Below are 19,464 nucleotides of genomic sequence, written 5' to 3' on the forward strand. Positions count from 1 at the left end.
GAGGGGAAGTGAAAGAAGTAGTTCTGCTATAATGTGGCCTATGTAGAATGGGAACGGGAGAGCACTGCTGTGTTTGCTCAACGATTAGTGCTTTAGAATAATCTCCAGGGCTCCGAGAGAGAAGGAGCTGGGGACTCATTCACTGGGCCGATTCAACTGCCTGAAAAGATTAAACACTCATGCTGAGAAGACAAGCAAATTCAGTCTGAAGAGAGGAATGAGTGTGAGGGGAGGGAGTTTTACAACCAAAAAAAAAAAAAAAAAAGCGCACCCACAACCTGATACACACACACAAACATCCTGACACGCATGTGCAGTTGCAAACTTAACAGCGTGACACCTCCGAAGGAAGGACTGACAAACATGCATGCTCAATTAGAGTAAGTGTAAAGAGACTAATCAAAGTGGGTATTTGGGCAAACTGAACTCCTTCATCTTAGCTAAACTATCCGTAGCCCTGTGTTCCCTCTCTGCTTTCAAGTCAGAGCTTTTGTCTGTACTAACAGGGAGGAGCAAACCCCTCCGTTTAGCTAAATTACTGGGTCCAACCTGGGCTAGACAGTGACCACATAGCTCCTCACACACCTGTTCACCTGAATCTAAGCTGGCTTTGTGTGTGTGACAGAGACTCATGATGTGGTGGAACGGTAGCAGAGCCAAACACTAAATAAAAATCCAACTCAGGAGGAGGACTGACAGAAAACAGCTACACGTTACATTAAAATGACTACATTTTCATTTCAAATGGTGTTACATTTCTAGCAAAATGTTATCTCATTGCTCCATATATTGTGCATATTTAATCATGTTGGCTCATTCTCCCAAATGAGGACTAAACGAAGCATTTGATCTGTTATTTTAGCCATTTTCCGGTAACTGCATTCTGGACCCATCAAGACTAATAAATAGAATTTTGCATTAAATAATTCATGCTCATTGAAAAACATGTAAATACGAGTCAGCGGCTCATTTCTCAGTTTCTACAATTGTTCAGAAAATGTATGATGAGGCCAAAAAAATGAGACTACAAGCATGAGAAGGTGCCTATAAATGACTCGATAAATGCCCGGTCCCTCGGTGGCATACCCACAGAGTGTGTGATTGCCTCAAACGTCCATTTGAACAGATCCTGTTGCTGCCATTGTGTAAACAGCTGCCCCTTTACCTTCAGTGATTTAGAATTTTTCAGTTAAGAGTCAGTCATCAATACACCCCCTCACAGCTCCGTGTGCTGCTCTGGGGATTCCCCTGCTGGAGTCAAACACTATTGAGGCTAACACAGGAGTTGCACTGGGAAGCCATCAAGGTGGAATTCAGGGCCAAAACATGCAGACATTTATGGTTATCCCAGACAAAATCCTGTTACCGTCCACGTTTGAAAGGGCTGTAAAACGTGTCGGCCAACTTTAAAGTGATTTGAGCTGACGTGGTGTTCAAATACTTTAACATGTATCATTGGTTTGTTAGATGGTTTTTAACTTCAACGTGTATCCGTCAGATTTCCAAGCGTTGGAAAGTAAAACACTAAGTGCTGACGTGACAAATTTGGTTCTGCCTGCCATTATCAGCTACTCTGTTTTGGTTAATCACACACACATTAAGTAGCTCCAACAGGTCTTAACATCCCCTTTTAATACCAACTCCGCTTACCTGAAAACTTGAACCAAGGTCAAACCTCTTGGAAGCTTCAAGACATAACTTTAGTTCATTTATACTACGTTTGACAAGGCCGCGAGAGACAAGTGATGCAGACGTGCAGAGGAATTTAGAAGAAAGCAAATCTGGACAGAGAACGTACTACAGATGGCAGGTTAAGTCTGGAAAAGCAAACACATCAAAATGAAGAGCTCAAATAACTGAACTAATGACCATGAACAGGCAGTAGGAAAAGACATTCATACTGATGACCAACCACACAGGAAGATCACTCTACTTTAGACACCTCACATCTTTAAAACAGAAACAGCATCAAATGTTAAACTCTTTTCAAGACTGGATTAATCAAATGACTCCCTGGCATTAAGTTACATTTTTAACAAACAGTTCAACCTAATATATCTATATCTATATCTATATATAGATCTATATATATATAGATCTATATATATATATATATATAGATCTATATATATATATATATATATAGATCTATATATATACAGATTTCCCTTTTTATCTGAAATAATTGCTGCTTATTTTGAAGGATGTAGCGATTTCTGTCTTTCAAATAGGGAAATACACTACACAACCCAAACACACAATACTTAAGAAAATGCAGGTTGATGACCCAGCAGCATAAACCACCAAGTCAGGTAGGAGCTGTTTTTATTATGTTCTGTTAAGTGCTTATGGTTTTAAGAAGAAAGAATGAATCAGAAACCTGCTAATTAGGATATCTAGGAATTACTTTGAGTATAAATCACTTGTCGGCCCAAGTACGAATTAGGGTAATTATGTTCTTGATAAGAAAGATAAATCCAGAACGGGACATAGAGCATGTATTCAGTCCTTAAAGCATTTAAGCAATCAGAAACTACTGTGATGCTTCTGACTTACAGACTTCAGCCTGACAGAATACATACATCAATATACCATATGCCATATGATTCACTGCTGCTCTTTCCTCTTGACTTTGCAAGGCTATTGCTGGGCTTTAAAGTAAGTACTTGGCAGTGATAAATCCCCAAACTCCCCTCTTCAGCGAGGCTATGAATTTTGATGTGTCTTTGTGTGTGGCAGACAAGAGATAGGAGTGGAGAGCAGAGGAGAGCGGGGTTAGAGTGATTAACCACTGCGTTGATGGGGATTTAGTGAGGATCGTGGTTAGTGATGGGTGGCCTATCTCTCTGTACGCTCTGACTAACCACTGATCCCCATGAGAGTTCAGCTCAGCTCAGCAGCCCAAAGCACTTTCATTAAGGATGGATTGAGTCGATCTCAACAGTCCCCAACACACACCTTCAGAAACACTTCATCAAATGTAGTGTTTTGCTTAGTGATTAGTTTCTCTCCAGCTCTGAGAGACTGCGACTGATTCCTGTGTTTATAAACCCAGCGCCCCCCCCCAGTCAAATCTGGCTTCTAATATCCACTTAATGAAGTAGGCCTTTTCCATGTTGAGCACACCAAAACTGGATTCTTTAGCAAACAGACACAAAAAGCAAGATGACAGTATAGATATGGAAACGGGGGGGGGGGGGGGGGGGGGTGGTAGCTGTGTTGTTGTCTAATGAAACCATCGAATCGGAAGAGTTTGGCCCATCAGAACATATAAAACAGCTTTTGTTTTCATGCAAATGCACACAGTTTCTCTAAAACTATTGCAAACATGCTGCAGTTGGCAAAAAGAAGTTAAAAAGAATACTATTTCGGCGCTGTGCTGTGTAAAGTGTGAAGTAGAGAGTTGATGAACACCAGGGAGACATCGGCCATATTGTGCTGGCTTAGGAGAGGAGATATGCTGGGAAGCAGGCGAAATGCCAAGCTTCACTGAGCCTCCCATCTTCTCCGTTTATTTCACACCATCTCAAAAGTTAGAGTTATCCTGCTACCTCTCGAGTCCTTTCCTCTGTTTTCCCTAGTTTATTCCCATGATTGTCATTTTCGACACCCTCCTCTCCTTTCAGGCCATGCTCTCTATTATTTCCCACCCTTTCTTCCACACTCGCTCCCTATCTGAGCGCCTGGTGATCTAAACCTCCCCCTAACATCTTGATGTGTCCGCTCAGTCTAATATGGCTGTAATCCACACAAGCTGTCAGTTGATACAAGCATCCTTAAAAGGACAAAAAACCAGAGGGGAGAGTCATCCACTAAAAATAAAGTCTCAGCTGTCAGGGTGAATACTTGAGGACAGCGATTAAATGATATTGATTTTTCACACAAGACCTTTCCAGAGAATAATTGTTGATTATCTCCATTATATATCAGCATAATTTTGTTGGAAATTATAAAAGTTGATATCACAGCTGAGGTTGTCTCAGTTTCCTACTGCCAAAATGGAATTAAGAGTGTGTTCTTAACCGCCAATGCTGATGAAAACGGGGTCATCAGGCAGTTTTCTGCTTTGTGGCAGAACAGTAACTCAGACATGTACTGATTATGATAACAAGTTTATGCCTCGAATTCCCACCAGCTCAACAATAATGGACAAGTTAGGAGAAATTTAGTTTCCCCCTCGACGGAATATGAATAATATCCTGCCGAGTCTGTTTCTCGCCTCCTGTGTTGTCTTAAGGCAAAGAAAACAGATTTAATGAGCAGACCAAGTGGGAATGACATCAGTGCTTAAGGATAAACCAACATTATGCACACTTTATTATCCCCTTTATTTATTTCCCCCTAATCATAATAGAAGGGACAAAAAAAAGACATTCAAATTTACAATTTACTTTCATGCAGCAGCTTACTCACATCTCTGGCTTTTCCATAAAAGGCTTCTTGAGATGCGGCTTCCAAAGTCCCAATGTAGAACATTGGATGGTTCTCTCCATACCTATAACAAATAGAAAAGGCAGTTGTGCATCATTCCAACAGTCTTTACTTCAGGAATGTCCTAATAACCAACTCACCTTGAAGAAAATTCAGCAGTAAAGTGCAGTAAGGCATCAGCTTCATTCTCACTATTTTCTGGCACTGAAAATGAACAAAAAATGTTACTTGAGGTGAAACGTAGGAACTTTTAAGTGGGACTTAAAGAACCAATAGAAAACCTCCCCCAGTTATACATACTCATAGGTGCTTTTCGACAAGTAGATGAACCCATTCCAAACATCTCCGAGTCATCCACGCCGAACTCTGACGCATCCTCGAAATCATCCCCTTCACTGTCACTGACCATATGGACATCTGCACACTGTAAACATACATAGTCATCAGTCTTAATCCAAGGAAAAATAATTAACAAAAGGCTGGCATACACAACTACGAGGAGAAATTAATCCACAGCATTGATCTGTAGAGAAGCTGTTTGGCTGTATATACCTCCTCTGTGGGCTCCTGGGAGTTCGGTGGAGACTTTCGACATACACTGAGGTGATGGCAAGGATAGCTGATACCAGAGCCTGCTAGCGTCATCTACAAAGAAAAGAAAACAGTAAAAGAGGGTTTCCAGAACTGGTGTTTCCTGAGTATATTGCCCAGTTACACGGGATTCATCAAGAGGTGTGTTTTTATCAATGACAATACAGATCAGATTTGATCATTAAATCAGTACAACATGTATATTAAAAATGACTCGATGGAGTCAAGGTTGATGGTGTTTCTGTAGATACTAGCCACAACGCTTCTGGTGATTTTTTAACCGAGCACCTGATTAATGAGCTGCCAAAGTCATGACTGAAAATGTCAGCATTCAGCAGGGACTCATTACAGCTGGTGTCTGCTGGCTTAGATCCCCAGGGACATCAACAATACAGGCAGAGAAGCTGCGGCTTGTACTGGGAAACTAAAGACACCTTGCTGTTAATAAGTGGTGTGCAACAAAGCCTGTACACACTGGTGTCTATCACAGTAATTTTTAAAACGGAGAACTTATTATTTAGAGGAAAGTGGCATCCAGAGATGTGAGAATTTTTCTGGGAGAGTGAACTCACGAACAGCAGTGCTGGGGGCAAGGCAGGCGGGCTTGGTGTGATAAGAAGCAGAGAAGCTGCTTGTCTCCTGCAGAGGTCCTATGATCTGCCCCATTGTCAGGTACAAAGACACACAAAGAGCAGCTGGACATGGTTGAATCAGGAGACGATTACATGCAACGCCAATTGAGCCTGAAAGGGGCTACACAGACTGCAGGGAGTTTCTCTCTCTTGTGTCTCTTTAAAGCAGAGCGGTTCCTAATGCTGGCCTCAGCTTCTATAGCCAAGAGAACAGTGTAACCACTAGACCTTGTCAGCAACATAGACTTGCTAGCGCGTACTGCTGTGTACCTGGAACCGATAAGACCTCAAATATCTACTGTTTGTTACTTTGCTCTTGTCACGCTGTGGTATCTTTTATAGGATGTAGAATAACAGCAGTCATTGGGTACAGTCATAGCTGAGCTGCATGGTTGATGCGCTGTGACTGCAGTTGTATCATACTTTATCACATGGTGTAAACTGATCCGTCTTTCCAATTCTGAGCTTTACATTTATATTACAGTACTACGTTGTTTGATTATTATCTAATCGTTTGAACCACCGTGTAACTTTTACAAGCCGTTCCTTTCTGATATGGCCTGACTTGATAAGATGTAATGTTTATTCTTACTCACTCTTTAAACAAATATTTCCCCACACTAACCAGCTCTATTTCAACAGAAATGGCCATTTTAAATCTGAAAATCTGATGAAACGAAAAGCTGACAAAAGACGTAATGATTCCAACATTGACTGATGTATCTCAAATTCCCAGAAGCTCAGCAACTTAAGAGAAAATATTGGAAAACAAAAAACCTTCCCTGACAGGTCAGGAAGGGGAAAAGTCATGATCAGTATTCCTCCCCCAGGTTAGCCTCAGCAAAATGGAACAGCTCAAAGTAGCCACACTGCTGTGCACTATAGCGACTATCTAAACAAAGGGGGACATAATGGATGCTGGGCCAGGTGAAGGATATCAGGCACAGCATCAGCGAGGCTACATGCAAAGAACAGAAGAAACAGATTATTGTGAATGACAACTTAGTAGCCCATCTGTTCTCAAAGGTAAGAGGACTAAATGCCAAATGAAATGTCTGCAAGTCTTCTAAAATATCAAAGGCATTGATTCTAGTTATTTAATTTTTTCAGGGAATATAAATGCATAATCAACAAAAAAAACACACACAGAATTGTCAACTTTGTTGTTGCTCTTAAATCAGACAGAAACCACAAGTTGTGAGCCTCAGGGATGGTGAGGCACGGCCCCAAGTCTTTTCTGTCTTTTCCTCAATCAAGTGGCAATCAAATGAAAGAATCTTAACAACGGCTGTCAAGAGGATCCCCGTAAACCCCTTACACCTACTGCTCACAATGAGAGGCTTTGGTTTCAGAGCCTAAGTGTATAAATAACGCTGATCATTTCCCTTCTCAAAGACGGCCTGGAGAGTTTGGCCTGACATGGATGTGAGGAGGGGAGGTGAAAAAAAATGAGCTGAGTGCCTCTCAATCCTCTTCCGTCACTTTGACCCGACGGCTTCTCCTGATGTTGAGGTACACAAGTGCAGCTTGGCGGCTCAGTGGCAAAACGAGGAAACAAGCCTGAAGCGCCGCAGGGCACGGGGAGATGAGGGGGTGAGGTTAACCCCCCCAGATGACCCTCTCCCACATATCCACACAAAAGGAACTGGCTCCTCTTTTTTTGGATTCTTTTAATTAACACTTGCATTGAGGCTCTTGAGCATTCACAGCGAAAAGAATTCTCTCTCTTTCTCCCTCCCTCCTGCCCCCCCTCCCTCACTATTCCTTTCTTTCCTTCACTACACTTCTTCTCTTCCCTACTCTCCCTTCGTTCCTGCTTAGTATCGGCCGTGTTTGGATTAGTTGTCTGCCTGTGAGGGTGAGATAATTACTACTGACATCTGCACTGACAGGAACCACAGTTCCACTTTAAAGCATGTTCCCTTTGATGGAGCAAAGGAACAACACCTACACAAGTGAAGAGACAGTAAACACAAAGGAGACACAAAGATGGGCACTTAATAGGATGAAGGCAAGAGGTTAAAGAGAAAAGAGACTCCACCAGAACACCTGTGGAATTCCCTGTAAAATATATATCGGTGGGCACATACATTTACACGCATACATTTACAGTACTAGAGGCTTTGAATCCCAAAGCAATGTATGCTGGAAACATCGCTTCCTTCACATTTCAAAAGTAAATATTTTAAACCAATTTCTGTTAAATGAGCATCAAAATGGAAAAAGAGCAGACCACGCCACCACTTGAAGACTAACAATTAAAGGATGTCGCCAAGGAAACCCTCTCTTCCACACTAATAAACTTTTGGTTTGATTCAAATAGAAGAGAAAAGGCCGTGCATCACAGAAAAATGATTGTTTGTTTATATTGTGGCAAAGAACATTTACTTAGCTAGCAGCATTGTTGACTTAAATATTGGAAATCGTGAGAAACTGAGTTAGTATAAGCTGTTCGTAAACCCGATTATATAAAATCATATTCTACACTGTCCAGGGAAGCCAATAGTCCCCATCCCTGATACTGTCCACTCTGGGTGTTTCACTGTTTATTGTGTTCTGAATTATTCAAGGAGAGGAAATCTGAAACAGGATCAGGATCACTGCTGATGTGAGGTGTAAAAGGTTACGTTCACCTTCATTTGTTTAACACCATCTGAAGCCTCCATATTAGCTTCGCATTGAGAACATATTAAACTGATAAAATTCACCTAAACAACATATTAACTATAATTTGTTAATATGAAATATGTGAAGAGGTCTAGCTGTCAAATGTACAGCCATAAATAAAATACATATAAGAATAGCATGCCATTTACAGACACACTAATGTATATATGCAGACACAAATGTAAATGCAGGCAGGCAAAGACAGTTTACCACACTTTAAGGCCAAGCAGAGTTAAGTATTAGCTGATTCCAATGCAAGCGGTCTAGTGTACAGAGCTAAATGTAATCTGGGGCCTTTGGCTGCCATATTTATTGGCCCAAACCCCGGGAGATGAGACTGGGCTAATGAGCTAACACTAGCACTGGCTTCCTACCCACCTGCTAGGCCCGCCAAACCCAGGGCTTTCTCTGTTAATACCTCAGACGTTTCAATAAGAGGACTGTGGCTGGGGCAGAGGCCTTTATTACACTTCTGTCTGTTCTGCTTTTTAATATCTGCTCACCCAGGAAACACAGACGCTGCAGCTGTGTGTCACCCAAGTGGCAACTGGGCTTATGATCCTCCAATGAGCGGAAATCCAATTGAGGATCCTACACTACCTTAGCCACAGCTACCAGGAGGATGCTGACAGATATAAGCATAATCTCTTATCATTAAGAAAGGCAAAATGAGGAGAAGTTGTTTTAAATCTTTTGACCTGTTTTGTAACTAAATTAATTTCCTTGAGTTTTTTTTAAACACCAAACTGAGAGTCCACAACATGGAGTTATTTTTTAATAACCTTGTAAATTAAAAATTTATTTTATTTTTAATTGTGTGTAAAAAAAAAAAAAGTGTAATTTAGCAACTGTGTTTTGCAAGGACTCCCATGAAACCTTAGAGATTCTCCTGGTTGTAAGGTTTCAATTTTAAAAAAAAATCCAATTAAAAGTTCAATTAAACGCACCCCACTTGCCCAAACCGATTTAATATCAAATATTTTTATGCCACGTTTTTGTAAGTCAACATTCAATTGATCAAAGTTTAGTCATTATTATACTGTAAGCTTTATCTCATTTAAAATCAGCAATGATCAACACAACAAAACAAACCTTATCTGATCTGTTAAAATTCAAGGCTCCATTGTGGAGTAGGTGTAGTTATTAATGCAGCTTTTTGTGAAAAAAAAATAAAATAAAATAAGCACCAATACAGTTAAATACATAATACTATGGAAAAAAGGAAAATAAAATCTTTACTTCTGACAACTCAAATTAGTTAGGAAAGAAAGTGAAACAAAGTCAATACTAGAAATCAAATATCAGTCAGACAGCTCTAAAGGGGAAACCTCTGCTCGAGGTTAACACATGAATGTGTGCACAACCGCTCCTCTATGTAGCATGATAAACCACCCATACAATTAGCATGGGAACACATATGCCATCAAAGACGGGACCAGACAAAAGGGGTCAGAGGTTCCTCAAGTTTCTGTATGAGGATCGCTTCTGATCAGTTTGACTGTGTGCAGGGTGAATGGTCGGGGAGAGTGACCCAGGGACGGACGAGGTCAGCGGGACTCAATGATGTGAGATTTTATGTCCACAGATTGAGGACACAGGACGGGAACAGTCTCTGACATCTTAATTACGTTTAACGTCTTACTTTCTTACGCATGGGTTTGGTGAGGTGTGCTCAAAAACTTTTTTGAAAAAGTCCAGATTTCTAATGCATTGTTGGGAAAAGGACAAAAAACTAACAGCAATTATACTTGACTGTTTATAAAAGTCAAACCTAAGAATGTTAATAAAAAGCCCAACTTCTTTGTGACTATTTTTACAGAAGCCATCCCAATGCAAAACACTGCTTGCAACAGTTTTGAATGAATTACTAAAAATAATATGAATGAATGGTGCAAGTGTTTCAATTTAGGTGTCAGAAATAATTTAAAGGTCTGAGTGCGTCTCTTACAGAGTCGTCAGATGCTGACACTGGCCATCCTTCCCACTGTTGATGCCGGACTGGGATGTTGATCAAATCTGAAATGTTTCTCTTTACCTGCAAAAAAAGAAGAAAAGCGGTGGTTAAATATTTTTTAATCTAATAAAACAAAAGAAGGACCATAAAGCCTCCCCTTACAAATCTGTCTCCTTGTAACGCAGCTTAAAATTAAAATATTTGAATATATTGTCATAGATTTTATTAGGAAAAACTGTTCATCCCATTGAGACAGAGCAGAGGAGGAGAATAAAGGAGATGAGTCAAAAGGAGAAGAAAAAAGGAGAGAGTTGTTATCAGCATTCTTCAGATGCCACAGCTAATGCCCAGCAACAACAGCCCCACGCTCTGAAATGAACAGTATTTCTCTTTTCCCATTCATGCGCAGACGCTGTATCCGCATCACTTAATAACATTCCACGGTTTTAAACAGTTAGCAGCCTGCAGCGTCTGCCCCAGCGAGCGCCCAGTTACACCGTCCACTGGGTTGTTGTTTTAAAGCCCCAACGCCAGGCTGATGTTCGCAGGCCCAGCCTGATCAAAGCTCCGCCGGCGTCTGAGTGCTCGCAGCCGTAGATTCTGGGGCATTTGTTCAGCAGAATCCTGCCCCTAGGGCTCGCAGGGCAGGATACTGATGCTGAGAAAACTGTCAATTGTAGAGCAAAGACCCCTCCACGCATGGGTCAAATCCTGTTTTTGTAAAAACCACTGAAGAGAGATGGATCCTTACGCATATGCAGGGCTGCTGGTCATAAAGGTGGAAGCGTAAAGAACGCTACAAACACAAAGTAAAAGCCACTATGAAGAAAGAAGGTAAAAATGCAGAAGTCTCCTGGAGCGGTCTCAGGCCTGTTGAATTTTTTTTTTTTTAAGAATATCAGCATTCCTTGCATGCAATAGGCAGCCAAAAAGTATATGAGAGTATTTATCTCTTTTAATGCAACAGTATGGTCAGATTTTCCCATATTTCAAATATGTTATTCTATTTGAGCTAGGCACAGAACAGGAAAACAATTCAGACTACAAACAAGAAGGGTGGAAAAAAGAGAAAAGAACAATAATAAATGAGTGGCAGGACTCTCCATCATATCCCACATCACACAGCTCAGCACCTTATGAGGACGCGTTACGGCCAGGACAGCAGACTGGGGTCAGAGCGGGTGGCCAGAGTTATTACAGAGTGTAATATCTATGTTTGACCAGCCGGACTACAGGGATTTGACTGGCCGTATGGTGGGGGGGGGGCAGGGAGGAAGGGAGAGGCATAAACACTGGTAATGAAGAGGCTGCTGTCAAAGGTTAAAGAAGTGTCAGAGAAACGACAAACTAATGCTCACCACAGAGACCGAAAGAAGGTGAGGAGAGAGTGGGGACGGACTGGGAAAGACTCCCAACAACAAGAATACACACCCCTGTGAAAGACCCACTATCAATACCTAATGGCTTTTAAACACAATGTTTTCACTTTAATTAAGCAAATACAACAACAGAAAACAGAAAACTAGTGTTACCCTTATATAAGAAGGGTGCTATCAAAACAATCATATACAATACGGACAAAAATGTTACTAAAAAGAAGGCTACATAAACATTAGTGATATCCAACCTTAACCAGGTAACCAGTTTTGTTTGACGGCAGCCGCCATACAGGCAGCAATACTGTGTAATACTGCCCCCTGTCTGCCACAGGGGGCATCTGACTGATAATACTGAGAGAGAGAGATTTAAACTATTCTAACAATTCTCAAATAGTCAAGTAACAACCAATTTTCTATGCAATTACTCCTAAAACTATTGAAGCTATAATTCTAAATACTGGCATGTGATGACGTCAATTGGCTATTTTGTGACCAGAGAATGTGATGAATTAATGCAGCTGCACAGAATAGGATCTATCTATATATATATACACAAGCAGAGACAGAAAATCAGAGAGATATTTTTTAATTCTATGTGTTAATACCACACTGCTGATTTGACTGCACAATGCAACAGGAGATTCACTGTGAGCAACATTTGCTGTGCTGTGATTCTAAGCTCTGAGGCAATGCAGCAAAATTAATGACCCGATCACTGTAAACTGCTCAAAATCCCTGCCTGGAAGCCAATCAAAGAGAAGGAAAGGTTTCCATTAAACAGTCACTCTGTCTCTCACTCTTTTTCCTTCATCTCCAAACACCAGATGCTTTTCTTTCATTGCTTTTTTTTTGATCCAACCTTCCCTTTCTCCTCTCTGAAGCCCCGTCTGCATTTGGTCCCTGTGTGTTACTCCCAGCTGCAGAGCACAGCGATGGGGCCCAGGCCCAGCCCTGAGGAGCAGGACAGGAGCAAAATCCTCGGGACAACTGGTCTGGTCACGGACACTGCACAAACCAGCAACCATCCCTATTCTACCCTCTACATCCCAAGCAAACATTTGCTCTCCAGCTTAGCTCAGAAGCTAGCCAGAAACGTACCCCCACACTCTTGTCTGGTAATGCCAATCACGGTCTTCACAGCCCTGCGCTCTCGAGAAAGAGAAGAAAGAGGGTAGGGAAGGGAGACACAGGGAATGAGAGATGCTGAAGGAATAGAAAGGAGGGGGCAAGGGCAGATCCCTGAGCCACAAGGCAAAGCCAGAGTCTTTGGAAAAGACAAACAAGAAGACAGGACTCTATCCCCATTGATATGCACAAGCAGGGACCATCGTCTAGTCTTCTGCTAAAACAAAAGGGAAAGTGGGGAGAAAAAGATGCTCTGTAGTGGAGTCCATATGTGTCTGTGAGTGGACACAGTATGAACAGAAGCAGAGCTGAGAAGCCGCCTGGCTCACTGTGCTGTTACTTCTTTGTAATTCTTCTGAATGCTTCTTATGATGTACAACCCTGTTTGTTTGCCTGCTTTATTTAGGCAAAAATTCTTACATTTTTACTCTAACAGACACTGTTCCAGACTGATATTTACTGCGGTCAGGTTTAGAATGATTCCTAAGTGTTCACTCACTAAAGAGTAAATAGTTGAACGCAGAACAAACTGTGCCTGGGTCTATGCAGGTTAAAGTCGTGGGCCTCATTTTCACCACAGGAGGGCCATGAGATGCCTAAAGACAAGCATACATGAGGGAAAAACCCCGACATGGAGGCCTGTTTAAGCCCACATTGTCCCTTCCCTATCCCCTATGGCCTCTTACAGCACCCCCACCGAGCCAACAGGCCTTTGCCTCCTTTCTGTGTCCACGGCTCCCCCGCCTCCCACACCGCAGGGACCCCTCCCCAGTGTTTGTAATCCCAGCAGAAACACTTAAGGTTCACAGTGGGCGCTCATCAAAACCATCTGCCCGAGAAGAAGATGAGAAGGAGATGATTAAGGGAGGAGGGAAAAAGCAATGAGCAAGGGAGTAGAGGGAGAAAAACATGGAGGGGAGCTGCCTCCTCCAGTTCAGACATCGGTCCCACTAATCTGTTCAATTAGCACCATTACAAGCCCTGCGACTAGCCCGATTATCATGAGCGGAGTCATCATTTGCATTGAGGAGCCAGGCTCTTGTTGCAACGGATGAGCACGACGATGAAAAAAGCACAGGATATTAAAAATCAAAGCCACACGAGCACTAACCCTTTGACATCATGACAGAACAACAGTGAAAAGAGGCATCTGAAGAAGGCATCACCTGCAGGTTCACTCATACATTTTATCCAGTGTGTAAATTCTTGAAACCAAGATATTAAACCCAAGAAAAGGAAACTGCATTGTGCCTCAACACATCCACCGTATCTCACATCTCCAGTGAAACATCAAACAGAACCTGGGGTGAATGCATCGATATTAGGTTTCCACGGATACTTGGCTAAAAGCACTTGGGTAGAAACAGGACTTGAGGGAACTATTTAGAGAAGTGTTAATTCAAACTCACATGGGGCCTGACACTGACAAAGGCACACACCCTGACGTATCGACATAGGTGAGTGAGTCTGTATGTATTTTTACTCAGTTTCAGCTATTTAAATTTGAAACAGAGACAGTAAAAGCTGTTGGGCAGTGTAAATATTTCATAGGCTACCAAATCTACAGTTATTTCCAGAGGAAAAAGACCGGACTCTGTCTCCACCCTCCTGTATACCTAGCTCAAACAATGTTCTGTATTTAAACTGGCTCCTGGACTGCCGAGTGAAAGGCGGTGGAAGGCGCAGTGGAGTGGGAGAGAAAGACGGGGTTGTACCAGGCCGCAGCTGCGAGAGTAATTATGTGCTTGGAAATGTGATCATTTGTAATGAATAATGAATCGATGGCTGAGATAGACTAGCGGTGTTTGGCCAATGGAATGAAAGCTGTTGGGGGAAACCAGAATGTGGTATAATAATATTATGCACGCCTGAGACCGAGTGACTGACAGCTTTTTGGTGTGTGACTGCAGGTAAGTGGGTCATGGAGAGGTTTCTGATGGGCTTTATGTTCTGAATGTTCAAGCACATTTATGGCTTACCTCCTGAATGGTTCTGGAGCCGGGAAAGTTTAGATTGTAGTCTTTCTTTGTCTCACGGTGGCTGATGATGAGCAGGAAGTTCTGGCTTAATGACTCTTGGAGAGCACTGAGTGAAAAGAAGAAAGAATAATGAGCACGTGTCAGCAGAGTTAATATAAAATAAACATGAAAAACATGAAAAAATTCTACTGTGAAAAGATAAAGAACTAATTAAAAAAAACAACGTAAATTTCAATATTAGAGATCACCAATCAGTCAAGTGAAGGGCAAGTTGGAACTTGTCAACTAGCGGTAGCCTGCTGGGTGAGAGAGGGGTGCCTTCTCTGGAGGCTGCTCACCTACTTTACTGGCTGTGTCTTAACAAGCCTGACCAGAGCTGTAATCAGCACAGCAGGCTACCACAGCCCAGAAGCACATTTGCATCCAACAAACCTGGAAATCATTAGGAGCTGAGATCTGCTACATCCGATAGCCTACAGTAACACTCTCTATATACTACTCCAGGTCTGATGCTAAACACGTGATTGATATGTGATAACGGATGCAAACGTGGACAACTTTGTGGCCCGAGGTGGGGGAAATCAACTTTTGGAAGCTTCGTTTACAATAAGCTGTGAGGTTAAGTAGCTTTTTAAGCAGCGGCTGGGTCTGTGAGGCTGAATATCAATGGGAGGCTTATGGCCCGAAGCAGGCACTTAATCAGGGCTCAGAACCCGAGGATACGGGGAAGAGTGCAGAGAGAATCACGGGGATGAGGGAATTAATATGTAGCGCACACATTAATTATGCAATCACATCCTTAATCTGCGCAGATCTGGACGAGCTTATGTTAACAGAAGCTCAAATTTACTGTAATGACAGCATATTTACATTGACTAAAACTACGAAATCAATATGTAAATGTAATGTTTGTTGTAGCTAACTGAGGAAGATTGGAAATGCGCGGAGGGGGAAGGACAGATGCATATGTAATAGGATGCCTGTGAGGGAGTGAGAAGAAGTGAGGAAGGGAGACTAAAGGGGTAAGACATATAAATAAGGATCTAACTAATATCATGATTATGTTTGAACACAGTGCCGAGCTCATTCTGGCAGACAGCGGGAGTCCTAAGTAGACAAGAGATAGAGGGTAAACTGAGCGGAAGTGTTACTCTGTCCTTCCGAGCAAAGAAGGAACATCTTATCCGTCAGTTATGGCAGCCTGACGAGCCATTTGGTGAGGCTGTGGGTGGAGTTCTGCTCCAGATTTACTTTGGGGAAAAAAACACTCATTGGACGCTATAGTACAAATATAGCTCCTCAAAATATCAAACGTGTGGTGGTGGTGGGGTGGGGGTGATTCGTAATGAGAAATTTCCTCGGCAGTGATTTGCCATCTGTCTGTGGAGGCCCGCTGGCACAGAGAACCAAAACACCCATGTTTCAAGTCTAATATCCCTTTGGCTTCTTCTGCTAGCAGCAGGTCCCTCAAGCAGTATTGGGTCTAAATGTGCATGTCTCACTGTTTGCTTCTGCTTCCAGAGGTCTCTTCCTCACTCGACACACACGCCCATTTCTGACATAAAGGTCGGTTCGCATCTCTGGAGCTGCTTGATGCGGTGTACAGTTTGCAGGGAGGGAAATGTCATTTAACTTTATGAGCAGGGGAAATGGAGTGTTTTGCAGGCTAAACAGATTGGTTTCATTCAGAGGAAAGACCATTGCTTAAGCTACAAGTCCCCGCGGCACAGAGCAGATTCTAAACATTATTAAACGAGCACTGCCAGACGCACACGCGCCCACAATATAAATATATAGACATATACACACTATTTTCTCTGCATAATTTATGTGTTTCCACTGTTGTCACACAAAAACACAATTCAGAGAGTGTATCCCGGCAGTCCACCTTGTCCTAAATATGTACAGTCACAGCACACAGGTCTTCTTACCTCCTCCACATTTTGCACCCACAACAGAGCAGAAGCATGTGAAAACATTCAAGAGCTGCCCAGTGTTGGTCTGCCATCACGCCTTAGAATGACCAGGTTAGCTGTTAGAACCTACCATAAGACCGTCTTTATTTAACTGGCTAGCTAGCTGTCCAGCTGCTATAGAAATAAAAAGACAGGAGAGATCAAGGGTGAAAGGGATAGGAACAAAAAGCGAGTTGGGCCAAAAAACAAAACAAAAACACTAAACCTAATGAATCATATTTGCAAATTCAAATTTCTCGGAGGGTTCAAATTAAAATAACCTTTCCTCGGCAAACAGGTTTCCTCAGAGCCGAGTGGAGAATTGACGAGGAAGGAAACAGGCGCCATTGAAATATTCATCAGGACTTCATCATTTATGCAAGAGATTAGCTCCTCCTCAACACCCTCTCATATCCACAGGAAAAACAAAATCCTTCTCCAAAGCAGGCTTTAAGAGCGCAGAACGGACTGCACATCACATCGCTAACTAAATAACTACCTGGAATGGACTGGTGCTCGAGGGAAAAGCTTCAAATGGCTCAAGATTTATTTTTAATCAAACAAGAGAACGAGAAGGAATTTATTCAGCAGGCTTATAATGACAGAGCAGCACTATTTAATCAGACAGTTTGGTGTTTGCTGTATGAGCCAAGCTCTACAAAGTAATTGCCAGGGATATTATCGGTTATGGGACATTTGCATTTTCACTCGGCAACAATTTGTGGCAAATAAATATTGTGAAATTAAATTTGGCCTGATAAATGTCTGCTCAGACAACAAACTGAGAAGTATAATTTAAGATGAAAAGGTAGTTTCACACTGTCCAGATCAACACATAAATTAAATATAAGCAGTTTCATTCTGATTGGTGGGAAATTACTCAACTGTGCTGACAGACAATGCTAACCAAAGAAGACTGAAGAGGCAAGTTTTGTGGGAGAACCCACGGTTGGTTGGTGAAAAAAGCTATTTAAGCTCTAAGCAGTTTTCCCTCTGAAGACAAGTTAAATGAACTGAGAAGGCAAAACACAAAATTTGGAGTGCAGGAGGGCTGAGCCCAAAATCCAGATGGGATCCACTGAAGTAAATGGGAGCATATGAGAACAGTTTGGCTTTTATGAACTGGAGGATAGCATAAGCTGGGCAAGAGCCAGACTGTCATAGCACAAAACACCCCAACTGTATCTGGAAAATAAAGAGAAGAATATTTCTATTGATCACTGGCATTAATAAAGAGAACAGCTCGTCTGTTGATGTTATCTCTGAGTGATCCATCACCTCTGCTCTGCACAATGCCAACAGGATCGTCTCACAGAGCCAGAGAGAGAGAGGGCCACCCACCTCCCTCACTGCCCTCCACCAAAATAGCTGACGCAGATTAATGAGCTCCTGACACCCAAAATGATATCGATAACACTTGGAAAAATGGCAACGGTGCTGCTAAAAAGACACAGCAGTTGGTAGGTTGGTGGGGGGGGGTGAGAAGATGAAATGAGGCAGAGAAGAGAGAGGGTGCAGCGGAGGGAAGATGGGGAGATGAGGGCCATTAGCTGCCAACACAATATAACTACCACTTAGTCTAACTAACAGGCAATGCGGCAAACTGCCAAGTGACTTCTTTAACAAGTGTTCTCGTGACATGTGGATGCTTGCTTGGCTGCTAACGTGTGAGGAGAGTTACAATATAATTTAATTCACAATCCACTGTAAACAAGCTCAAGCCATTAAAAAGAGAGGCTGTGATGACTCCTGCCAATAAAGCATAGTCATGTAAAGGTCAGACTGAATTATTTTCTATTTATTACTTCATTAAATGTGTATAATTTACACATTGAATGGAGCATGATCCAATATGAACGGGTGGAAACCCACTGCCATCTCTAAAGCATTCTGAAAACATTTTTCTGAAGCAAAAATGTCCCCCCGCACACACAAAATCCTACATATATGTTGAAATGATAGGCGAAATATGACTTTTATGGAAATTTGTCAAACAATAATAAAAAAGACTATAGCACATTCGACTACTATCATTTTTCATTATTGTTCACAGCCTGACATTTCCGATCAAAAGGATGCCAACGCTGCTGGAAATGTCCTACCATAAATACACCGTGCACAGAAAAAGTGAAAGAAATATCTAAATAAACCTAACAAAGCAACTTTCTATTGTCACTGGGTGCCGAGTATTAAAAACATTCCTTAATTTGATACGTGGACATTATCTACCTGTCTAGAATGTAAAAGAAAATTTAAAAAAACTCTAAAAAGCAATTATTTACGCTGAGAGAAGGTAATAGTGAGGTTTCCCTCAAAAGGCAGCAGTTATTCCTCCCTCTCAAAATGTCACAATAGACGGGAGAAAATGAATGTGCACAGGCGGATCAAATGTCAGTTTAATATATCAATGAGAGCGTTTGCTGGGTGGATTCAGCTTTCATGTCTAAGGAGATGCTGCCACCTGCTGTTCCCTGGCTGCTACTACGCGCACAAACTCACTGCGCACCAGGATGGTAAGTGGACACTCAAGGACTCTGAAGGAGTGAGACCAATGGCTGCTGAGCTGCGTACCTGTTTTTGCTTGTGCTGGCACATGGGGCAATCTCTGGGGTCAGGACGTACAAGCTGTTGTTCTTGGGCAGATGTAAACTTCTGAGGACCGTCTAAACACACAATCACAAAGAGGTTTGTGAGAACAGTTCCACTTCCAGGGGATTTAAAGCTGCTGGGACTATCAATTATCATAAAAAC

At 42.1% G+C, this 19,464-nt stretch overlaps 1 protein-coding gene across 1 annotated transcript in view; it reads right to left on the reverse strand.

The window, feature by feature from the left end:
* The window catches only part of faf1 (Fas (TNFRSF6) associated factor 1), a 43,891-nt gene that overhangs the window by 19,486 nt on the left and 4,941 nt on the right, over positions 1-19,464 (reverse strand). The window contains exons 6-12 of the mRNA XM_057037513.1: positions 19,285-19,376; positions 14,759-14,864; positions 10,270-10,356; positions 4,984-5,076; positions 4,732-4,855; positions 4,572-4,635; positions 4,414-4,495 (exon numbers count right to left, since the gene is read on the reverse strand). Coding sequence (XP_056893493.1) covers positions 4,414-4,495; positions 4,572-4,635; positions 4,732-4,855; positions 4,984-5,076; positions 10,270-10,356; positions 14,759-14,864; positions 19,285-19,376 — 648 coding nt within the window. The remainder of the gene's footprint in view (positions 1-4,413; positions 4,496-4,571; positions 4,636-4,731; positions 4,856-4,983; positions 5,077-10,269; positions 10,357-14,758; positions 14,865-19,284; positions 19,377-19,464) is intronic.

The sequence above is a fragment of the Takifugu flavidus genome, chromosome 7, assembly GCF_003711565.1.
Source record: "Takifugu flavidus isolate HTHZ2018 chromosome 7, ASM371156v2, whole genome shotgun sequence".
NCBI classification, from domain to species: Eukaryota; Metazoa; Chordata; class Actinopteri; order Tetraodontiformes; family Tetraodontidae; genus Takifugu; species Takifugu flavidus.